This window comes from Balaenoptera physalus (genome assembly GCF_965194825.1).
Source record: "Balaenoptera physalus genome assembly, chromosome: 1".
NCBI lineage: Eukaryota > Metazoa > Chordata > Mammalia > Artiodactyla > Balaenopteridae > Balaenoptera > Balaenoptera physalus.
Genome location: NC_138882.1, coordinates 15,834,235 through 15,856,467, shown reverse-complemented (window position 1 = coordinate 15,856,467; position 22,233 = coordinate 15,834,235). Strand labels below are relative to the sequence as shown.

At 38.2% G+C, this 22,233-nt stretch overlaps 1 protein-coding gene across 2 annotated transcripts in view; it reads left to right on the top strand.

Moving 5' to 3' along the window:
* Positions 1–22,233, top strand: part of USH2A (usherin) — a 794,931-nt gene that overhangs the window by 324,365 nt on the left and 448,333 nt on the right. For both annotated transcript variants that reach the window (XM_082428283.1, XM_082428282.1), the window contains exons 22-29: positions 1,340–1,466; positions 8,599–8,700; positions 10,312–10,491; positions 11,507–11,637; positions 13,778–14,051; positions 18,657–18,860; positions 18,987–19,067; positions 21,683–21,877. In XM_082428283.1, the coding sequence (XP_082284409.1) occupies positions 1,340–1,466; positions 8,599–8,700; positions 10,312–10,491; positions 11,507–11,637; positions 13,778–14,051; positions 18,657–18,860; positions 18,987–19,067; positions 21,683–21,877 (1,294 nt within the window). The remainder of the gene's footprint in view (positions 1–1,339; positions 1,467–8,598; positions 8,701–10,311; positions 10,492–11,506; positions 11,638–13,777; positions 14,052–18,656; positions 18,861–18,986; positions 19,068–21,682; positions 21,878–22,233) is intronic.

Below are 22,233 nucleotides of genomic sequence, written 5' to 3'. Positions count from 1 at the left end.
AAAAGTTGGGATATTGTCCACGTGAGAAGCAATCCACTCCTACTCATGGGAAATTAAAAGCTCTTTTTTGGTAATATGAAATTCTGTATGTCATACATGTTGTCATGCTCTGTATGAGGCCTGACAGGAGCCAATTAAATGCATAGAATGGACATGGTGTACTGCTGAAGCTATTTTAGGGAAATATAAACAGAAATGTTTTACTGAAGACGGTGTGATTAACGTTGCAATTTTTGTGACATAAATCTTCACCATATTACATCAGATAATTATCAGTTTTATCTTTTTTGAAAAACAGTATACCAAGATTATTAGAATTTGGTGAAACATTTCAAGTAATTTAAAAATATATTCTGTAATATTTTACCAAATCTTATTTTTAGCTTTTAAAAAATTTTTATTGATTGAAGTTAAGTATTGCTAAAGAGATCTACTTTATTAAGAAAGAAAGAAAAAAATTGTTTTCATTTAGAAGGTTTAGAGTAATTTTCTGGTTGTTTTTTCTTTAACCATAGTAGTAGTAAATGATGATGGTGACAAAGTTGAAATATCGTTTACTTAATCTTAAGTGTTCACTAACATTAAAAGAGTACCATTGTGCTAACCAGAATATACATAGTTCTAAAGTGTTAAGATGAAATGTTTCTCTTCTACTTTTCTTTGTTTTCTTATCCTCACCTCCTTTTAGCTAATATCTGTTCTTAATATCTTCCATTTCCTAGTCTTATCCCCTTAGGAACTCATTTTTAACTATACTATTACCATAGGTAAAAGTATAAATGCTAGAATTTAGACTACAAAGCATTGAGTATTAAGTTTAACCGCTATACTTATGTTCAAGGCATTAGCAACTGATTAATTTTTAATGTGAATCTTTTTCCTTCTTGCTATACGTAGTGCAGTGAAGGTAAAAGAAAATAACTTGCCAGACATTTCCTTATCTTTAGAACAATATTATTTGATTAGTATTTTATTAGTTTTAAATTCTTCTCTTTTTTATATTTCTGCCCCCAAATTTAAAATATTAGAATAGAAAATTCATTACCTTTCTGATGAGTATAGTTACTCAAAATCCAAGGGTACTTGTAAGAGATTTTTATTCCAAAGAGAAGTTCTCTTCAGATTTGAGCACTGAGGTGACACAGAAGTACATCAGAGAAAAGCCAGAAGGATGTATCAACTTTAATTTTGAGTTCTGTTTGAAACATGTGCATGCTTGCATCTGGATCATGTTGAAATTTTCCAATTGTTTTTTAACAAATATACAAATATATATGTATGTGTATGTAACATGTCTACTCAACTTATTGATTTTTTTTCCCTCATTCATTCCCTTAAGGGGTCTGCAGTAGAAGTTACCACAACTAATGATGATGGTAAACAATATAATGATGGCAAATGGCATGAGATAATCGCAATTAGGCATCAGGATTTCGGCCAAATCACACTTGATGGGCAATATACAGGTAAGATCTTTGACATATATAAAGGGCTCTACTGATGTGCTGATGTTACCGTACTCTTCTGTTGTTTATATTTGTTCATTTCTTCTTTCACCTTTATCTCCACTCAACTTCATCTAAATTGCTGTTGAGTTTGCCTTTGGGTGCTCCTAAAATGATGAAGTCTTGGCAACTATCTTCTCCTCTCTGCAGGGTTTCAGTAAAGCAAAAATAAGAGTAAAGCCATCAATAGCAATTTTGTATCTTTTTCAGGTCTTTACAATTTGCAAGGGCTTTTACTTTCCTTTTACTTATGTTTTACTTATGTTCTCTCCTTATGTTCCTCTATTATGACCTCGGTTATTATATGCATTTTAGAGATGAGGAAACTAAGGCTCCAAAAGGTAAACAACTTCTTCCAATTAAGACAGTTGGTAGGCAGCGTTCTGGGACATGTATTTTTTCTTTGCAATTCTAAGTTTATTTTTCTTTCTATCCTTCCCTGTCTACCATCCCCATGTAATTGTAAATGTTACAGTACCTATACGATGATGCAGGCTTTTATTAATTCATTCAGAAAATATGAAATTTTAATGAGCACCTACTACTGCTCTAGGAACTCTGGAAACAAGGAGGAAAATTTACACTTTAGGTGGGAGAAGAGCAGGAAACAGAATAAATAAATATTGAACAAATATCAGGTAGTGGTACATTCTGAGAATGTATAAAACAGGATAAGAGGAAAAGGTGTGTGTGTGTGTGTGTGTGTGTGTGTGTGTGTGTGTGTGTATTGGGGAAGGGATGTTTTGATTTCATAAAAGACTGTTAGAGAAGGCCTCTCCGATAAGGTGACATATGAGCATAGACCTAAAGGGGATAAAAGGGCAAACCAGGCAAATGTCTAGGAGAATGTTTCAAGTCAAGTGAACAGTAGGTCCCAGGGCCCTGAGGTGGGAGCATACGATATGTGCCATGTCAAGGACCAACAAGGAAGCCAATGTGGGAAAGAGAGGTTGAAGGGACTAGTGTTACAATGTGAAATCAGAGAGGCCACTGGGGCTGTATTACATAGGGCTTTGTGAGCTTTTACTTGAAAAGAGGGAAGCCATTGGAGAATTTTGAGAGAGGGGTAACATGACATGACTTCTTTCTTTAAAAGGAACACTCTGGCTGCTCTTTTGGGGATAAGTTTTAAGGAGAACAAGGATGGAAGTGTTGACCTAAAACAAATAGATTGCCGTATGTTTTTCCAGCAAAGATGGGTTTATTTGGGTTCAGTAGAAGGCTGCAATTCGGGGCCTGCAACCATGGTGAGCCACTTGTAAGTCCCCGCACAGCAATGGAAGGAGAATGATTTTATGGAGGGCAAAAGGAAGTTGGGAGGGCTGTAGTAAACAAACAGTCCATGGCTTTTCATTGGCTGAGTGCTTGCCAGGAAAGAGGAGGAGTCTTTCTTCTTCCTGTTGGGCTCTGCTGTCACCACAGGGCATGAGAGCTCCTTCTGGTCTCCCAAATCTATTTAATTGAGGTTTCTGTTTATTAAATTTTTATATGTCCTCCTTTTGATCATGATCTTTCTCTCAGAGCATCACTGATCAAGAGTCAGCTTTTCTAGTTTCAATGGCTTTTTGTCCCTCAATGCCAGGAAGGACCTTTCCTGTGTGTGGGGTCTCATATCAGAAGGGAATGCACAGATTGGAAACCTACTGAGGTCATATTCGAGTAACAAGGGAAGGTAGAAGGGAGAACTCTCAGACACTTTCTGTCTAAATTCCATATGTTATCAAGATCATAGACATTGGAGATCATCTGAAGCATTATGTCATTGTCAAAGGTTTGGCAATAAACTTCCTAAAGACCTGGTCCAAATATCTTCAGAAAGCTGCCTCATCAGGTGTTGTCTACTTCAGTTCTGGGAAATATTTACTTTCAGGTTACCAGACTTTTTGAGGTCCCTTCAGAATTTGGTGCTTTCTTTAGGTGTGTCACGTGAGTCCAAGAATCTATTCCTTGGACTTTGGCAGCAGAAGGGTTGGTTAGCAATACCTGATAGGGGCCTCTCCAATAAGGTTGAAGAAAGTTCTTCTGGAGGTGTCTTTTCCAGTAGATAAAGTCTTCAGGTTGCAAGGTGTGATGCTTAAGGTCTTCGTCTCCTGAGAATGCACTGTAAAAAGATTGCTCTACCAAAACATGGTTATTTTTAATAGGAGCAATTTGGCCCTTGTGTTATTGGAGTATCTCTCCTCTTTTCAGTTGTAGGTCAAAAAAAGCAGTAACCAAGTGTGTTGGGTGCCCTGTGACTGTTTCAATGGGTGAGAATTTTTGAGTTACAAAAAGTGTGGATCTGAGATTTAGAGGGACCAAGAGCAATGCTTTGGGCCAAGGTATTTGTATGACCTCTACGAATTTTGCCAGTTGAGTCTTAATAATGCCATTACTATGATCGACTAAATCAGAGGATTGATGCCACAGACTTGTTGAAGTACCTGGCCAGTAAAACAGGTTCCTCAATCACTATGAAGTCTATCTGTATCAAAGTGTAGCCCTTGTTCTGATACCAGATGCCCTAAATATCAAACCTGGGTTTGGGCAAACTACAAGTTTTTCCTTGTCAATCTTATGTCCCTTTAAGGCTAAAAGCTTTAGAAAGTGGATGCTGTCTTCCTGTGAGTAGGCTTTAGAAGATCAAAGAAGCAAATCATTCACATATGCAACAAAGTAGACCTGTAGGGAACTTTATATCATCCAGGTCAACCTTCAGGATTTACAAGAAATAAGAAGGACTCTCAGTAAAACCCTGAGCATTACTGTCCAGGTGAATTGTTTTTCTTCCCAAGTAGAGGTAAAAAGGTGTTGGCTAGCTTCATCAAGTGGAATACTAAAGAATGCACTGCATAAATCAATTACAGTAAAGAATTTGCTTCCAGTGGGAATGGATGTTCGAACGTCTGAGGATTAGGAACAACAGGGCGTCTAGGGATAACAATGTTGCTTATTGCTCAGAGGTCCTGGACAAACCTCTACCCTCAGCCTTTAGGTTTTCTCACAGGTAAAATAGCATCCTTACAGGAATTAGTACAGGCATAATGAGGTTTTGAGCCTTATAATCTTCTATTATAGGCTTTATGCCTTGAAGGGTTTCTTTACTTATAGGGTATTGATTAATTCTGGGAAGAGGTTTTGAGGGATCTATTTGAATCTTGATGGGAAGGGGTGCTCTTTGAAGTTGCTAATATCAGTTGGAGATTTTGCCCATAAAGATGGTGGTGGCTGATTCAATAGGGACAAATGATCAGTGTTTCCAAAATCCACTCTAGAACTGTCAGAGACAGAACAAATAAAAGAGTCAAAGGGGTCATTTAATTTACCTGGTTGGTGATTTTGATGGCTACTGTCAAATTCTAGAATGATTTCCTCCTTTTGGAAGAAAGAATGTCCAGCATGATACTTCTCCAAGAAGAAGTATAAATGGGTAGGGGCAGAGGAACTAAGGAGAAAAATACATATGTCTCTCAAAGGGCCTAAAGGAAAGGGAATAGGTTCAGAGACAAGAACCTCTTGAGATTCGTTAGAGATCCCCACTATTTGAACTGTGTTAGTACTCGGAGGCAGAGGCTGCTTTTTAGTAATGGGATGGAGCACTGAGTGTGTGACTCTGGTGTCAGTTAGGACTGGAAGAGATTCAACCCCAATCTTGAGAAACATTTCTTTAAGCTGATTAAGATGGAGAATTGGGAAGAGCCCCTATAGTTCCTCAGAGCCTGTCATTGAGTAGTTGGAGGATGTTGGAAAGGTTAGTCAGAGGGCTGAAGACACTGAAAGCACTTAAATTTGTAACAGTCTCTTTTCCAATATCCTGGCTATTTTCAATAATGCCAGAAACTAGGAGGATTTTAGTTTCATTTAGGAGCCTTCATTTGCTGTAGTTGAAGTTTAAGAATTTAGGCAGTCTTCCTTTTAGGTGATTCAGCTATAGTGTGAGAGAGCAGTTTTGCCAGATTAATCAAAACTAGATGGGACATAGTTTTCCATTCCATCCTGGTCCTTTTTATTAGAAAGGAAAGATCCCAGTTTGGCCCATTAATAAACATGGAATTAAAAGCTACCCAGGTGGAATCAACATCTGGTGGAAGACCAAAGTTTTGCATAAAAATAATCTGAATTCAATTGTAATCATAATGAACAGGTTCATCAGATTTTTGTGTGCAAGCCTGAATTTTGTTCCAGTTGACAGTCTTTGGAAAAACCCTAGGAATTGCTCAGTGAAGTCACCTAGTGATTGCTCAAGCCTGATCATATAATAAGTTAGAGGGCTGATCTCCTGGTTGTTATCCTAGAGACCTTTCAGGATTTTCCCAATTAGCAGTTCTGATCCAATGCTGGGTCTGGCCATCACCAACAAACATATGAATTAGCTAAGGTACGTCAGAGAAATCAAGTTGATAAGTTTGAATGACTACATTAAATTCCTCAGCAAATCTGTGACAATCTTCAGTTACTTTGGGTATATCTTTGACTGTGGATTGCAGTTCAGCCCCGGGAGCAGGGGCTTAATCCAGGGAATATAAGAAATTAAGGGTTTAGCTTCTGGAACCTCAGAAGGCTTAATTTTAAAGGGACAGGTTCTGATAAGTTCAGAGGAAAAGGGAGTGGGGAGAGTTTCAGAGAAAAGGGGAAGTTTGGTGAGAGAATTATTAAGGGGGGGAAACTGAGGGTCTAGAGGAGGCATAGGCAGTAGAGAAGGAAAGGAGAAAGATGGTTCCAGATGAGTCTGGCCATGAGGAGCTGAGGAAGAGAGACAAGATGGTACCAGAGGTCAAGCCTGAGACAGAGAAGCCAAGGAAGAAAAGCCTGAGGCGTGGAGAGCCACTTTGTCTTTCTTTATCCACATATTTGACTCAGTTAATCTTAAAATCTCATTTTACTGAGAGGCAATTTTAGGTTCCTGATTACATTTGGAAACCTCAACATGCCAATCAAAATAGGCATACTATTCAGTTCTGGGAATTTCTGAGCTATTGTAGTCCAATTAACTTTGAGGATTCCAAAAATTCCCCATAATGGCCATTGCTATTCTAAATTGCCTTAGATCAGTTTGGTCCATTTAGTTGGAAATGCACATGAGGAAAGACCACACTTTTTAAACATAAAATTGTCCAGAGTCCCTGTCGGCAGGGGCTCCCTCAAAATATGTAGATAACTGAGATCTCGTTACTCAGAGGTTTGTCTCCAGAGTGAAAGAATAATTTTTAAACAGCTTACAGTTCAAATCAAACCGCTTGCAACTCAAACAGCATGCAAATTAATACCAACCAATTCTAGGGAAACAGTTTGGTCCTGTAGAAATCAGGCCCAAGGCTTTTCAGTCATTTCCAAAGAACAACCCTAATTCCAAAGGAATGGGCTGAAGGCTGAAAAGCCAGCACAGTTTCAGTGAAGCAGCCTCGTTCCTGAAGGAATGGGCTGATGACTTCTCAGCCAGTCTTGGTTGAAACAGTCTGATCTCAAAATTAGACTGAAGTTCCAAATGAGTACTCAGGTACAGAACAAGGCCTTAACCGGACAAAACCTTTAAGTACAACTTGCATAAAGCCTGGAGAGCTTCAAATGCAAAGAGGGTGTGAGCTCAGATCCAGGAGAAAGATTTACCTTCAAATTCCAGGGTTGGTAAGAGCAGTGAGCACAGTGGGTAAGCAGTGAGCACAGTGGGCTTCTTTGTAGGTACCACACCTGTTTGTTCACCAGAACTGGAGCCTTCAGGGGTTTTCTCTGGTCCCCATAGGGTCCACCAAAATGTTGACCTAAAACAAATAGACTGTCAGATATTTCTCTAACAAAGATGGGTTTATTGGGGATCAGCAGAGAATCACAATTCAGGGTCTACAACCATGGCAAGCCAAGTGCAAGTCCTGCATGGCAAAGGAGGGAGAACACTTTTACAGAGGGTGAACAGGAAGCTGGGAGGACTGTAGTAAACGAAGTGTTCATGATTTTTCATTGGCTGAGTCCTTGCCAGGAAAGAAAAGTCTTTCTTCTTCCTGTTGGCTTTGCCTTCATTACAAGGTGTGAGAGCTCTACCTTCTGGTCTCCCAACTCTATTTAATTGAGGTTTCTGCTTATTAATTCATTACAGAAGCATGGAGACCAGTGAATAGGCTTCTGCAATAATTCTAAAATAATCCAGATAAGAAATGATCATTTCTTGAACCAGGGAAGGAATTGTGGATATAATGAGAAATCTGGATGTATTGTAAATGTTAAAGAATTTGATTGAGGTAGAGCAGGGGTTGACAGAGTACCACCTGTGGGCCAAATCCAGCCCATGCCTGTTTTTATAAAGTTTTATTGGCAACAACTGCACCCATTGGTTAGGTATTGTCTATGGCTGCTGAGGCTGTATGGTCTACAAAGAGGAAAATACATACTACCTTGCTCTTTACAGAAGAGTTTTGCTAACCCCTAATGTAGAGCATGACTGCAATGTTTGGGGTCTTTAGACTGTAACTACCATAACTAAGGTGGGCAAGCTAGTGGGAGAAGCAGATTCAGAGAGAGATGTTCAGATTTCAGTTTGAACATGTTAAGTCTTAGGTACCTATGAGGCATCCAAGTGGAAATATCAAGCAGATTCCTGGATCTGAGTTCAGGGAAGAGTTCCAGACTAGAGATAAAAAATTGGGAGTTGTCAGCTAAAGATGGTATTTAAAGCCAAGGTCCCAGATATAAGTAGGGCTAATTAGAGTTGTTTGGGCTCTGAAAAAAAAAAAAATCCCCTTTCTCCCCAAAAATGATGGAGTAAGATAGACATTTCAACAGATTTGCATTGTTATGCAACACAGTCAAGGACCCAGGCCCCTTCTGATCTTTGACCCTGGCAGTTAGCACAGGTACCCAGCTCTCTCTTCATCCTTCTAGAGGGGATTAGGGTATCTGTGTAGGTGGAGAAAGAGGTCTGAGAACGGAGGAAGTCTGGGTCATTCCAGCATCAAGATGTTAGGGTGATGAGGAAGAACCAGTGAAGAAAAGTAGCCGATATGTAGAGAACCAAGAAAGAGTGGTGTCCAGAAGCCCAGGGAAGGGTTTAGTCATTCGTTAAATTAGTAGAAATAGATTATCCTGCTGAAGTTGGAATTCTCATCTCCTTTTCTATCCATAGGCTCCTCGACCACCCTGAATGGTAGTACTGTTATTGGAGAGAACACAGGAGTGTTTGTGGGAGGGCTGCCGCAGGGTTATACCATCCTCAGGAAGGATTCTGGTGAGTTTGGGAAAGGTATAGAATTTATATGTTGTCACCACATTTTAGAATCAAGTTACATTATGTTAAATTATGGGTAATAGTATTATTTTCTATCTCATGCTGTATTTCCTACATCAGTATTTCAAAAATTTCCTTTAGGTCTCTTCTTTTCTAAAGGAACCATGTACTACTTGCATTTCAATTCTTAGTACCCAGTTCTTGATATGTAAAAGGAGTTCATTAAACTTTTGCTGAAATGAATTACACTAATTTCAGTCAAAGCTATGTTATTTAGGGATCAAAAACTTTCAATGAATTTTTGAGAAAGATATATTTAAATCCTCAAGACTGGTTATAGTTACCTCCATAGAAATACCTGTAGAGAAGAGAGGGCTTTCATTTGGCTACTGTAGGCTGGTGGAGAAGTCTCTTGAAAACATTCACACACACACACACACACACACACACACACACACACACACACACACACACACACTGATTGAAAGAAAGAGAGAAGAAAGTCTTTGTCCTAGTTCTTTGCCCACCAAGCATAATTCTTGTCTCTGGTATATCCAGGCATCAGGAGGAGAGCATACCCCAATACCAAGTATCCCTCCCGTAGATGACATCTGTCCATTATAAATAAATAATTTGACATTGTGCATATAAATTGACCTTGTAAAACTTTGATTGCTGGTAAATACCTTCCCTAAGATCAGGTCATGAACTCAAAAACTGAGAACTAAGCTTTCCACTGACCTGTAAGGACACTGACATATGAAATGCAACCTCAGCTTCAGGTGCCTTCTCGCCCTCTCTGCTTTTTTTTTTTTTTTGCTCTCTAATTCTCTCATTTGCTCACTTTCTCTCTTTCCCAACCTCTTATGACCACCCTACTTACTGTATTCATAAGCCCCACACCTACCTGGTCTGGGGAGTTCAAAAATTAAGTTTAACATTACATTAATTCCTAAAAATGAAATGAAATTATTGCTTTACTTGTATAACAGACTAGGTCAAAATAACGAGGGAACTGAACTATAGATTTAATAGATAGACTTCCTTTAAATCTTACTTTTAAAATGTGTTATTGCACATTTATTTTTAAGACCAGTGGCAGATGAGATCCCCTTGTTAGTTCAAGAGGCAATAGTCTTGCTATTACTATAAAACCAAGGTTTTTGTGCAAACATCTGTTTCTGCAGATGAGTCTGAACCAAAGCAAAACATTACAAATTGTTACCACCTACCCTAGCTGATGGTGTTGTGTTTACATGAGTTATTAAGAAGTTTGGGGACTTCCCTGGCAGTCCAGTGGTTAAGACTTCGCCTTCCAATGCAGGGGGTGCGGGTTCAATCCCTGGTCGGGGAGCTAAGATCCCACATGCCTCGTAGCCTAAAAAACCAAAACATAAAGCGGAAGCAGTATTGTAACATACTCAATAAAGACTTTAAAATTGGTCCACATCAAAAAAAAAAATCTTAAAAGAAGAAATTTTTTAAAAAATTTGTAGTAAGTAGGTAGTGAGAGCTATTGCCTATTTCTTTGATTTTAATGGCACATCAAATTCATTGCTTGAAAAGAATTTCTCAGAATACATATTTCTTGATATCTCTCAACCCCTGCAGACATAATCCGAAAGGGTTTTGTGGGCTGTCTCAAGGATGTGTATTTTATGAAGAATTATAATCCCTCTGCTGTTTGGGGGCGTCTGGTTTGGCAGAGTTCTGAAGAGCAAATCAATGTGTATAACAACTGGGAGGGATGCCCCACTTCATTACAAGAGGGAGCTCAGTTCCTAGGGACAGGTAAGGTTCTAGAATAGACACTGGTCATTGCTTAGCTTGTATGTTCTATCTTTGGTGTAATTTAATCTCTCGTGATACAATTATTTTGACCTCATATGAACCTGCTATCTCAGAAATACCTAGTTACGCCATGATGCCCATACATATGTTCTCAACGTCTGAATATATAATATAAATAGTTAAGACTCATAAATACATATTCACGTGTAAGATCTCTGGCAGTTTGGGGTTTACCTATGGTAGTGCCACTAATGTCCATTTGTAAGTCCACTTTTTTTACTTAGAATATAGTTTTACTCAGATGTTTCAAAGGAGTTTTGTTTTGTCAGGCTAATCCACACAATATCTGTTTTATCCCATGATATAGACTGACACTGTTCCTAAGAGTAAAATTTCAGCTGTGTGATGGGGTAGGTAGGGCCTTAAGGGAGAGCTAGAGAATATAACCACCATCACTGCCATTGCTCCAAAGGCTGTGGCAAAGGTGAAGCGCAGTGTCCCCGACATACGCACCACCTACAGTCTCTGTCTAGCAGCCACCCAGGGTAAGGAGTGGCAGAGAATATGGTGACTTGGCCACCATAGCTTATTTTTGGAATAAAAGCCCACTATTGCCTGCTACATTTATAACTAAGTTGGTTAGATATTAAGTTCATTAAACTACCTTCAGAACAGAAAGCTAAATAATATTATACTCTGTGCACTTTTTCGTTGCTTTTTCTCATCACTGTCATTATCCGGAGTTGCAACTACTTATTGTTAATACTTAGATAAACTAGTAATAGTCTTAATTGTATACATGACTTAGTAACTTGCTTCCTCTTAAAAGGTATGTCAAGTTCATTCTGCCACTTCTGTACATTACAAGGTGAATTTCTTAACATTGATCTGCATCTTCTTTTGTGAGAGATTTATTCAACGACAGAGTATGTCCTAAGGGTGTCTTATGACACCCTTACGATGCTAATAATATTGCTTTGCGCATGCTAATTTGTACATGTTTTTTTCTCTAAAGGGTTCCTGGAACTTTATCCATATTTGTTTCATGGTGGAATGGACTTTGAAATTTCCTTTAAGTTCAGAACTGACCAATTGAATGGATTGCTTCTTTTCATTTACAACAAAGATGGACCTGATTTTCTTGCTGTATGTTAATTAATTTACTTAAAAATGTTAGATCCAACTTTAAAATCAATAAACCATGTGTTTACATTACACCTAATTAGGGTTTCTTTCCAAATTCACTTTTGCTTTTATTTTTACCCCCATGTCATTTTCACTTTTGGAATCCTATGAAACATTTTGTATTTTAGGACCATGATGATTTTTTAAATGACCATTATACTTTGAAAATTATAATTTTAACCATACAGGCTAAATATTAGGAATTGAGGAAATGAAATTTACCTTCCCAATATATGAAAAATCTTCCTTTATTATCTTTTATATAATAGTGTTGAAAGAATATATATTATATATTTAATATTTCACACACACATATAAAATAAAATATAATAGTACAATGAACACTCATGAACCTACCACCCAACCCAAGAACTAAAATATTATCAAATTTTTGCATCTACCTCTAGGCCATCTCTTAGCCCATTTCCCTGTCTCCCTCTAGGGGTAATATGAAATCATAATTTTGTGTTTATTATCTCCTTGCATTTTCATAGTTTGAACATCATGAGTGAATGCCTAAAAATCTTTATTTTAGAAATTTGTAAAAGTTTCTATCTTTAGGCAATTGCTTTAGCCCTTGACATTGTTTCTGAGTTATTCATGTTCTCCATGTATTTTTCATGGCTGGGTAATAATATATCTCTTCTCATTTCAATGAAGTAGTGGTCGTTCCCATGTTTTTGCCATGGTGAATAAGGCTACTCTGAACATTTTTATAGGATGTACTTCTTATGACCAGAAGGGTGAACTTTTAGTGTAAGATATTAGTAGAAAGAATATGGGCTTTTGGCATCAGGCAGACAAGAGAAAAATGATTATTTTTCCATATCACTCAAAATCCTCCAAAATTTTGCTTCTACATACCTGGCAGAACTCTTTCTTTCTCTTTCCCCCATATGTATCCTTTTATCTAATTTCATACCTTTTTCTAAACCTAATGTGCTCGTACATGTCCCCATGCCATTGAACATGTTAATCTTCCTGCTGGAGATTCTCCATGAATCTTACATATTTCCAAAAACCTTACTTCAAACCTTTCCCAATTCCCAGGGAACAAAAGGTGTATCTTCTCTCCGATCTCTTTGTACCCCATCTGCATCTTGTTTATAATATTACCGCACATGTTTGCCTCTGCTATTAAGACAGTGCAATTCTTGGGAACAATTTCTCTTGTAGTAGCAGGTTTACAGAACATAGTAGGGGAATCAATATTTATTGAATGAAAGGATAAAAAAATGAATGACTGTTTACCCAATGTACTTCACAAAGTTGATTTTTACATAGAAAAGCATAATTTTCTATATAGCATTATTTAATTTGTTTCATTGACATGATCTCAAATTTTTAAGTACCTTATGGTCAGTAATTTGACTTCTAACAAAATAAAAACATAGTAGGTAAAATAATTATTGAGTAAAATTTTGAAGAAAAACATATGGAGGCATTTCCTTTGCCATGAAAATGTGGGTAAAATATGTTCGTATTAGAAAATGGCACTTTAATCTAAAAGAATAGACATAGAAGCAATTAGGTTAGTTAGAGATTTAGAATAGTAACACTGAAATATTGAATCAAAATACATTTTACAAATTTGAAATTGAGTTCACCAGCCAGTTAAAATAAGCTTAATCAGGCTTGACATTTCATTTTCTTATTGTCTTGTCATATTTTTCCCTGAAATTAAATTGATATATGAAGTAGTATTTTCTCATTTTCTAAAGATTCAAATAAAAATAGGGTCATAGTTTAAACTGTTCTCTTCAGTTATTCAGTCACTTATGCTAGGGTTTAATCTTCTACCTATGCTGCATCAAAAAGAAAAAAAATGGTTTTGCCTATGTAATATTGCATTACATCGTATCATCATTACTGGGTATAAATTTGTTTGACTCATTACAACATCCGTCATGTCAATTATAAGCTTGCAAAGTACTTCATTATGTGTTACTCTAGTTCTGCTTAGAATAAAGTGGGACATTTTTATAGAGTGCTTTCAGGGAAATTTCTTGCTTCTCTTCAAAAAGTTGACCTTCTGTTCTCTTCCAAACTGCCATTCTGCAGTCCTTTTATATACCTATTTTCTTTTTAATATGAAATACAGATGGAACTGAAGAGTGGAAAATTGAGCTTCCGGTTAAATACTAGTCTTACCTTTACACAAGTGGATCTCTGGCTGGGGCTGTCCTATTGTGACGGAAAGTGGAATAAAGTGATCATTAAAAAGAAAGGCTCCGTCCTATCAACAAGCATGAATGAACTGATGGAGCACGTGTCAGAGTCCAGAGCTCAGCCACTGATGGTGAATTCCCCCATCTATGTGGGAGGAACCCCACGGGAGCTGCACGACTCTTATAAACACCTGAAGCTGGAACAAGGTAAACTCCATTGGGAGGAATTCCCAAGTTAGTACAGCCCTGGTCCTACCAGGTCTTGGTGGTTCTGTGTTTCAAGACAAAGCAGTCGAATCAGGCTGAAAGCAATAACTACTCACCCCTTTTCTGGAAGAATTTTAAGCTCTAAAAAAAAAAAAAAATCACAAAGCACTTCTTCAAATAGTTTTGTATGTTGCCCTTAAGCGTGTGCTCTCATATGTATTTACAATCAATATATTTATTCTAACATATCTTCATCAAATGTAATTGTAATTTATATATATGTTTGTACACATGTGTATATATATAAATTACAATTATATATTATTTTATAATTATTATATATATTATATATATTTCCTCGTATGTTTTTCTTGAACACACGTGGTTCTGGTTCTTTCAAATACTGACCATTATCTGTATTTACAGATTAAAAAATAAATTAGGTTGGAGTGTACAGCCAAGAAAAATGGCCTTAAATTCCCTGGGTTTTTTCTGACTTAAATGCTGTTTGTCTCCATGCATTTCGATGGAGCTCTCATGCAGCAAAGCACTTGAAAGTGTGGGTTTTCTTGAATTTCAAGCACACTTGTGAAAAGTCTGTGTGTCATTTATTATGCGTAACCATCGAGGAAAGGAAAAGTACGTGAATGTGTGACTTACAACTAAAGCAAGCCTTTAACTCATGTAAGGAGTTTGGACGTAATCAGAGAAATTATTGATTAAAAACGCTAACAGTGGGTTCATACTGTGTGACAGGCATGGTTCTGAGAGCCTAATGTGAGAATAAGTGAGTCAGTTCTTCATAACAAGCCCACGAGACAGGTATTATTATCTCTATCCCCACTTTACAGATGGGGAAACTTGGGGGCAGGGAGGAAAGTAACTTGCCCAAGGTCAATGCCTACTAAGCAGATGGCAAGCCTACCCATCTCGGGCAGCCTGGAGTCAAAGCCCACTCTCCTTATTATAGTCAAGTGCTCCCTTTCATGGGCATTGGCCGATGTTCCTTTCTATCAAGTGGGGAAAGTACAGAGACTTCCAGCTTGCCACCAAACATGTTCCTGTGTAGAAAATGTTCTCTCCATATTTCAAAATCTATGCACCCTGAATGGTTAAAATTTCCAGGAAGCAGTCTTTGCCTATTTGGTAAGTACATAAAGATTTAAATGCCTTTGAATAGAAAATATATGGCAAGCTCTAAGGAGACGTTTAGAAGGGTACTAGTAGGAGTTAATGAATATCTGGGGTGGAAGACAGTAATGACATTTTCAAGGCACTTAAGATGTAACAGCAGCTAAAAATATTACATTCATATAAGGGCTTCTTCTGGTTTTCAGGCTTCTGAGGTTACAAAGAGCTTGAAAACTCTTTATAGGAGCAAAATTACTTGATTCTGTTTACATCTAGGAAAAATCCCCTGTATATTGGGCATTTTACTCTCAAAGTACACCAAAACCCATTGTTATGGTGGTCCTAGAGACATGGCTAAAATTGGAATTATAAGATGATAATGATGGAAGTTTAAAATATCAACATAGACCTAAGGGGAACAACTTAATCTACACTGTGACTAAGACTGTGATACTGAAAGATATTTTATTTATGGATAATACTAAATTTTTATCATTGCAATATCATCCATATCAGTGGTTCTCAAACCACTTATAAAATATTGAAGTATAGTAGCTGGAACATAGTAAGAATGCAATAAAATTAACTATTATTACTATTCAGGATCCATTGGAATTGCATGGAAAGGTTATTTAAAATGCAGATTTTATGCCTTTATCCTCTAAGATTCTGACTCAGATGTTTTGAATAGTAAGAGTTATATAAATAACTGCATGTTTTATACAGTGAACACGAGAATATTCACAATATAGAGGTGCTGCATGCACGTAGTAAATTGCAATTAAAACTAATCATGTTTACTTACCTGTATTTTTTTTCAGTCCACTATCAGTAGTGATAAAAACCTTTCTACGCTTCTCCATTAGCATCCTTTTTCAAAGACTCTATTTTGTGGTCCTACTAGAGCTATTTTTTATATCCATTAATGTTGCAATCTTCCTTTAAATCCAATGCAAATGAATTTTCCTCTGTGTTTTGGAGATGCTGGGCAACATAATTTGCTGAAGAGGTACCACCTCAGATCATGGGCATTTATCTAGGACTAACACTTGGGGCCAGCACTCACCTCTGGGTTGGGAGTGAGCAGGCCATGGCATATGGTGTCCCAGGTTATGGTCTGTCCAAAGCCCTGAGCAGAGAGGTCAGGAGTGGGGCTGAGAGTCAGCCATCCTGTGAGCCCAAGTGTCCCATCGTTGGACCGCTTCCCCCAGAAGGGCTACTGTCTCTCTGATCTGTCAACCCAGGGCTCTAGACCACCTTCCAGTTACTTAGAGACCTGGGCGTAGGATAGGTGTGGGGAGTCGCTTATGATTTTCCCAAAGGCAGGGAAGCAAGAAAAGGAGGCATCCCTAGTCTTCCCACAGACAGGCCCTCTCCCCTGTTTTTATCCTCGCATCCCATTCATATTTTAGAGGTCATTGGGGAGTATTTCCGGTGGGAGGGTTTCTGACGGTGCAGAGTTGGAAGAATGGCACAAACTTTGACCAAACCCTCTGACTGCCCTGAGGGTAATACTGTGAGGACCCCACACTAGAGCCCAGGCATCTGCACCCCCAAAGGCCTGAGGCCAGAGTCCCATTTCCTAAGGAGGATTCCTACTTAGAAACCTCACCCTGCAACTTTCTGGACCTTTATTTCTTTATCTCCAGAGTGAAGGAAGCCTACCTCTGTGGCCTTTCCCAAATTTAAAATTGCATCTTGTGTATTAATGTTTAAGACATTTCTTTAAAAAAATTTTTTTTAACATGTTTACTTGTAATAAAGTATGCCTAACGTACGATTTACCATCCTAACCATTTTTAAGTGTACAGTTCAGGCATTTGGTGCATTCACGTTTTTGAGCAACCATTGCCACCATAGATCTCTAGAACTCTTTTCATCCTGCGAACCTGAAATTCTGTTCCTCTTGAGCAATAACGGGACATTTCTTATAAGGGCACACTGATGTTTGCCAAAGCTATCTTTCCACTGTTCACATTTTATTGATAGGGAAACTCGAGGACAGAGAAGTTAGGTGACTCAGCTCTGGGCCATCAGAAAATTACTACTGGTAAGGAAATTAGCATCTGAATTTTCAAGCAGGTGCTTTTGTATTGAGCTTCATTGCTTTCAATTCAATTCACCCAACTTACTGAGTATCTACTGTGTGTTGAAGATAGACTAGCAGTATTGATCAGTCGGGCCTAAAGGAACGTGAATAATAGCAAAGGCGTTTAAAAGGAAATAGGCTGCAACTTAAAGTGTTAGAAGACAGAATAACACACCATATAAATGCTGAAGAGAACAATATGGTCTTTGTTACCATTAACTTATTTTACTGTTCATCATTGCATCATGTTTTATTTCCATTTCCTGCCGATGTGCTTTCATCTTGAAAAGAACTAATCGTGTGTTTGGGGCCTTTCAGACTTGACAGGGTTTTGTTCAAGAAAGAGAGTGTGTGCTCCAGCGATCTCAAACACAGTCTGTTTGTCCCTTCTTTGACAATTGTGGGCAGTTTTCTGAGCAGAGTATTGCCAAACCTCACAGAACTGATCTCTGTTTACACAAAATAGCAAGTTATTCAAAGCCACTGCTGTTCCCCGGCTGACAGGATGCCCTATGGTTCTCTAAAAAAAAAAGAGCAGTGCACACTTCAAACCCACCTCCTCCACATTCTCTGTTAAACTTCCCAGAACTGAATGCCCCGTGGTCATTCTAAAGTTGACTGAGTAGAATACACATTCCAGGAAACCTCCCCTGTTGCTGTTGCCGGAGCTGAATTTGGTCCCTGTCATGAGAACATGAACCTAAAACTGGTGATCAGTTTGCACAGTCAAGATTATGGAACTCAGTGAAAATGGTAGAGCACAGTGGTAGATCCTCTGTTCCCTGATTTAACTGGGATTCATTGTCTATGAAATGATCGTTATGGAATTCATAGCAGTATCTCAGGATTTTAGTATATTTTGAGACTATATTCTTCCTCCTACTATTCATAGGAACCTCAAAATGTATCTTTTCCCCAATGAGCTTCTTGAATAATCATGCTCATTAAAATACTATTTTTTGGCACTTAGACACTGACTTATACAGCTAACTTAATTTTCCAGGATTGAGGGATGTGTGGATACCCCCTCACGGTAATGGGTACTTGCCTAGATTTTATTTCATGGGAATAAACATAAAAATGTGTTTCTAAAGAGATATAATACATACTTTTCAGTTGAATCTAATTCAGTCAAATTACAATTATCAGCTTATATATTTTTTCAAAATAACATAAATATAACTATTTCCTGCAACAGCTTAGCCTGAAAAAAAAACAGGGGGAGGCATAAAGGATCTCCCAAACGAGATTCGGAAGTTTAAAAATTGTGTTTAAATCCCCCCCTTGCACAATTTCATCAAAACGTAGTACTACAGGGGGCAAAAATGATTGGTAATTAATCACTAAAGCCCTTTATGTGACATTCATCCCTTACTGTTTGCTAGGTTTCGGTGGTTGCATGAAAGATGTGAAATTTGCACAGGGTGCTGTCGTTGACTTGGCATCTGTGTCCAGCGGTGCTATCGGAGTCAATCTGGATGGATGTCTGTCAACTGACAGTGCTGTTAACTGCAGGGGAAATGACTCCATCCTGGTTTATCGGGGAAAAGAGCAGAGCGTTTATGAGAGTGGTCTCCAGCCTTTCACAGGTAATGTGGAAATGCTCTAAATTCAGTGTTCCATGTCTCCTCCTCATCCCCTCTTCCCTCCCTGCCAGCCCACCACTAGTCTACACGAGTCATATGTTAACCTTCTACTTCTTACTTCCATTTAAGAATACCTGTATCGAGTAACAGCCTCCCACGAAGGAGGTTCAGTACCTAGCGACTGGAGTCGGGGCCGTACAGCAGGAGCAGGTAAATACTATTTATCTTAAAATGTGTATGTGCACACAAGTGCACACGTTGGTGCATGTAAAGAAAAGGAAGGACTCTTACCCGTGAAGCAAGCAGTATGTTTATAATCTTGTGACAGAGCACGCCCTGGTTTGCCAAGGCACCCGTCGTTGGTAAAAATGCTTAGCAGATCCTTGCTTTTGATTTTTCAAGTATTTAATAAGGATTTTTTCAGGCTTGATTCTTTCCTCTTCAGATGCAGAAGAAAGTAAGTTCAGGTTGTCTTAAAGATGGAATAGGCCCACATCGACTGTAATTTACCTAAGAATAGGAAATCTTTACCAACTGCTTAGACCCCGAAAAGCTAAAGTCAGGATTACCTTTAGGTAGGGGTGATAGCCCCTTGCATCTCCGGTGGAGAGCACATTTGAAACCTGCACCCTGGTTGGAAGCGGATGTGTCTTTTATCACATCATGGCAGATGTTTGCCGTGGTGCTTACTATCAGGGTCTTAGAATGACTCTCCCAGGATAGAAATTGCTGAGTGGTCTAATTTGTTTTTTTTGTTTGTTTGTTTGTTTTTTGAGTTGAATGGAGAAACAAAGAGGAAATGGACTATATTAGAGCTAATCTCAGATAACTGATTTATAAGTGCTTTGTCCTTCTGACAGTGACCACAGAATCTTTTCACATATTACCATCACAGGGAGGCGTTCATTAAAAAAAGTTTTGTGAAATCAGTAGCCTTCTACCATTTTGGAGAAAATATTTGTCAGAAAGACAAATACATTTCCATATGATTGACACTTATGCCTCATGAAGAAAATTATCCTTAGCAAGTCACGATTTGTCTAAAGATGTGTTTTTTTACCAAGATACCCTCTCATACTTATTATCAATAACAGGTTACTAACACAGGCATCCTTTGAGGAATCTTTTTAATCTAAAAGATAATTAAGTACTGAGATGGGCTACTAATAAGAATTTTCAAAGCTGTCTGCCTACAGATTTTCCAGAAGAGGCCAACTTGACACTTTTCCAGGACGATTTAAATCATCATCTATTTATAGGCAAGACAATGAACGGAATGATCCCTTAAAATCCTTTTCAACTTTAGAGCTTGGAAAAAGCTCTGATGTAAAATATTCATTTGTTACTGGCATGTCCTCTGCCCCTATCTCACACTGCTCTACTTTATTAACAAATATACTATAAAGCCTGCTTTCAGTCTAATTCAACAGCGTAAATAGGTGTCTAGAAAGTCCATCACTTACATAGCTTAATTGTCTCCATTTTGAGTACCACCGAGAAAGTATGCAAATAGAGCTCTGAATTTATAGCAATGATCTGACCACAAAGTCTTATGCCATAAATTCATATTTACAATCTGACCACAACACCAAACAGCTACATGCTCCCAAGGGTTGGAGAATAATTGCGCTATTTAATTATTTTTGAGTCAGTTTTGCTCTGTCCCTTATGAGAAGACCATCTGTTAGACAGGACTCTACTTTGCTCTGTACCACATTTCAGAACTAATAAAATCAAAATCACTCCCATTGTCCCATTACTTGCAACTTGATTGTGTAGCCTGTGTGTTTCCAGAAGTGCCCGTGGTGTTTTACCTGCGCAGACAGTGGTTCTTCACCTCTGTGCTTCCTCATATCCATTACGTTCACATTGTTTCCCTTAACACTGTCCTGTTTTATTGGCCTGAACAGTCAAGGCAGAGAAGGAGGCTATTTGATGGGGGAAAACCAGAGTGATCCTCCATCAACAGGGCTCAGGAGTCCAGGAGCGGTCAGAGCCTGTCTCTCATCCATCATCCTGCCACGAAGTTCCTTGGGCTTTTTCTCAGTGTTCCCAGTGCAGTCAGCTGTGCTGAAGTCGTTACTGATCAGAACCATAGAAATATCTAATAAATAATTAAAGGTTATAGATTTTTTAAATTAGGGGATTTGGCTTATAAGTGAGGTTTTGCAGCAAGTTCCTTTAAACTTGCCTCGTTTGGTGGTGTTATTTTGTGATGCTCCAAAGAAAATGATTTTGTAGAATCTCAAGGGCACCAGCTCCTCTACCCCGCCTAAATGCAATTAGGAATATATCCTATCTGGTAGAACTTTGCTTTTTTAAAATTAGTTGGAAAAACAATTGAATTTGGCAAACGGGATCAGACCTTCAAGTACAATACAATCACCACATTTGTGATATTTTTTGGCTAATACATCGACAATATAAAAGTGTCAAACCACTATGTATAATAACAGTCTAATTATCTTGCTTCAAAGGGGTACATCATTATATTGTTTGAACTTGTTACCTGCCTACCATCCACCTCCTTCTTTATGAGTGATGTTTAAAACATGTCGGATACATTAAATGTTTTTGGAAACCCTGGACTAGGCTTGAAAGAACGTGATGTCGATGGAGTTTTGATGGTTTTGAAATATCGCTTAAACTGAATGGCTCAAGATGTGCAGTCATATTAAATCCGTGCTGAAAAGTTACAACTCTAATAAATTGTATTTATGCTAATGGTTGAGTCTGATTTACTGCGGCCATTAAAAGTGACGAATAGGAGCAATAGTCTTCTCAGAACTGCCATTTTGCCTATTTTCTCTTTTATCCTTTCACAGCTCCACAAAGTGTGCCAACTCCCTCAAGAGTCCGCAGCATAAACGGCTATAGCATCGAGGTGACCTGGGATGAACTTGTTGTGGTTAGAGGTGTAATTGAGAAGTACATTTTGAGAGCCTACAGTGAAGATGCTCCCGGTCCGCCCCACCTGCCCTCTGCCAGCTCTGAGCTTGTTGATACCAGCACCTTCACAGGTAAAGGCGACTCCTCAAGGGAGTAGGTCTTATTAATTTTCTTTTTGGTTTGACTTTAAATAAAAACGTCCTTCAAGGCTTTTTCCCCAACGCATTAAAGATTCCTATATTTTGCCTGATTCAAAACAACAAGGATCATCTAATGATATGGACACCTCTATCCACCTAGGATGGAAAGGATAGTTCTATAATGGTTATGGGCTCTTATGGATAGCTTCATTACAAGGATGATATTCTCGCCATCCCCAAAAGATTAGGTCACATGGCCCTCGTGCCTTTAATCAGATCCTTGTACCTAGGATCTTTATACATCCTAAAAAGATGTATCTTTTAGCAATCCTACATATACATATGGG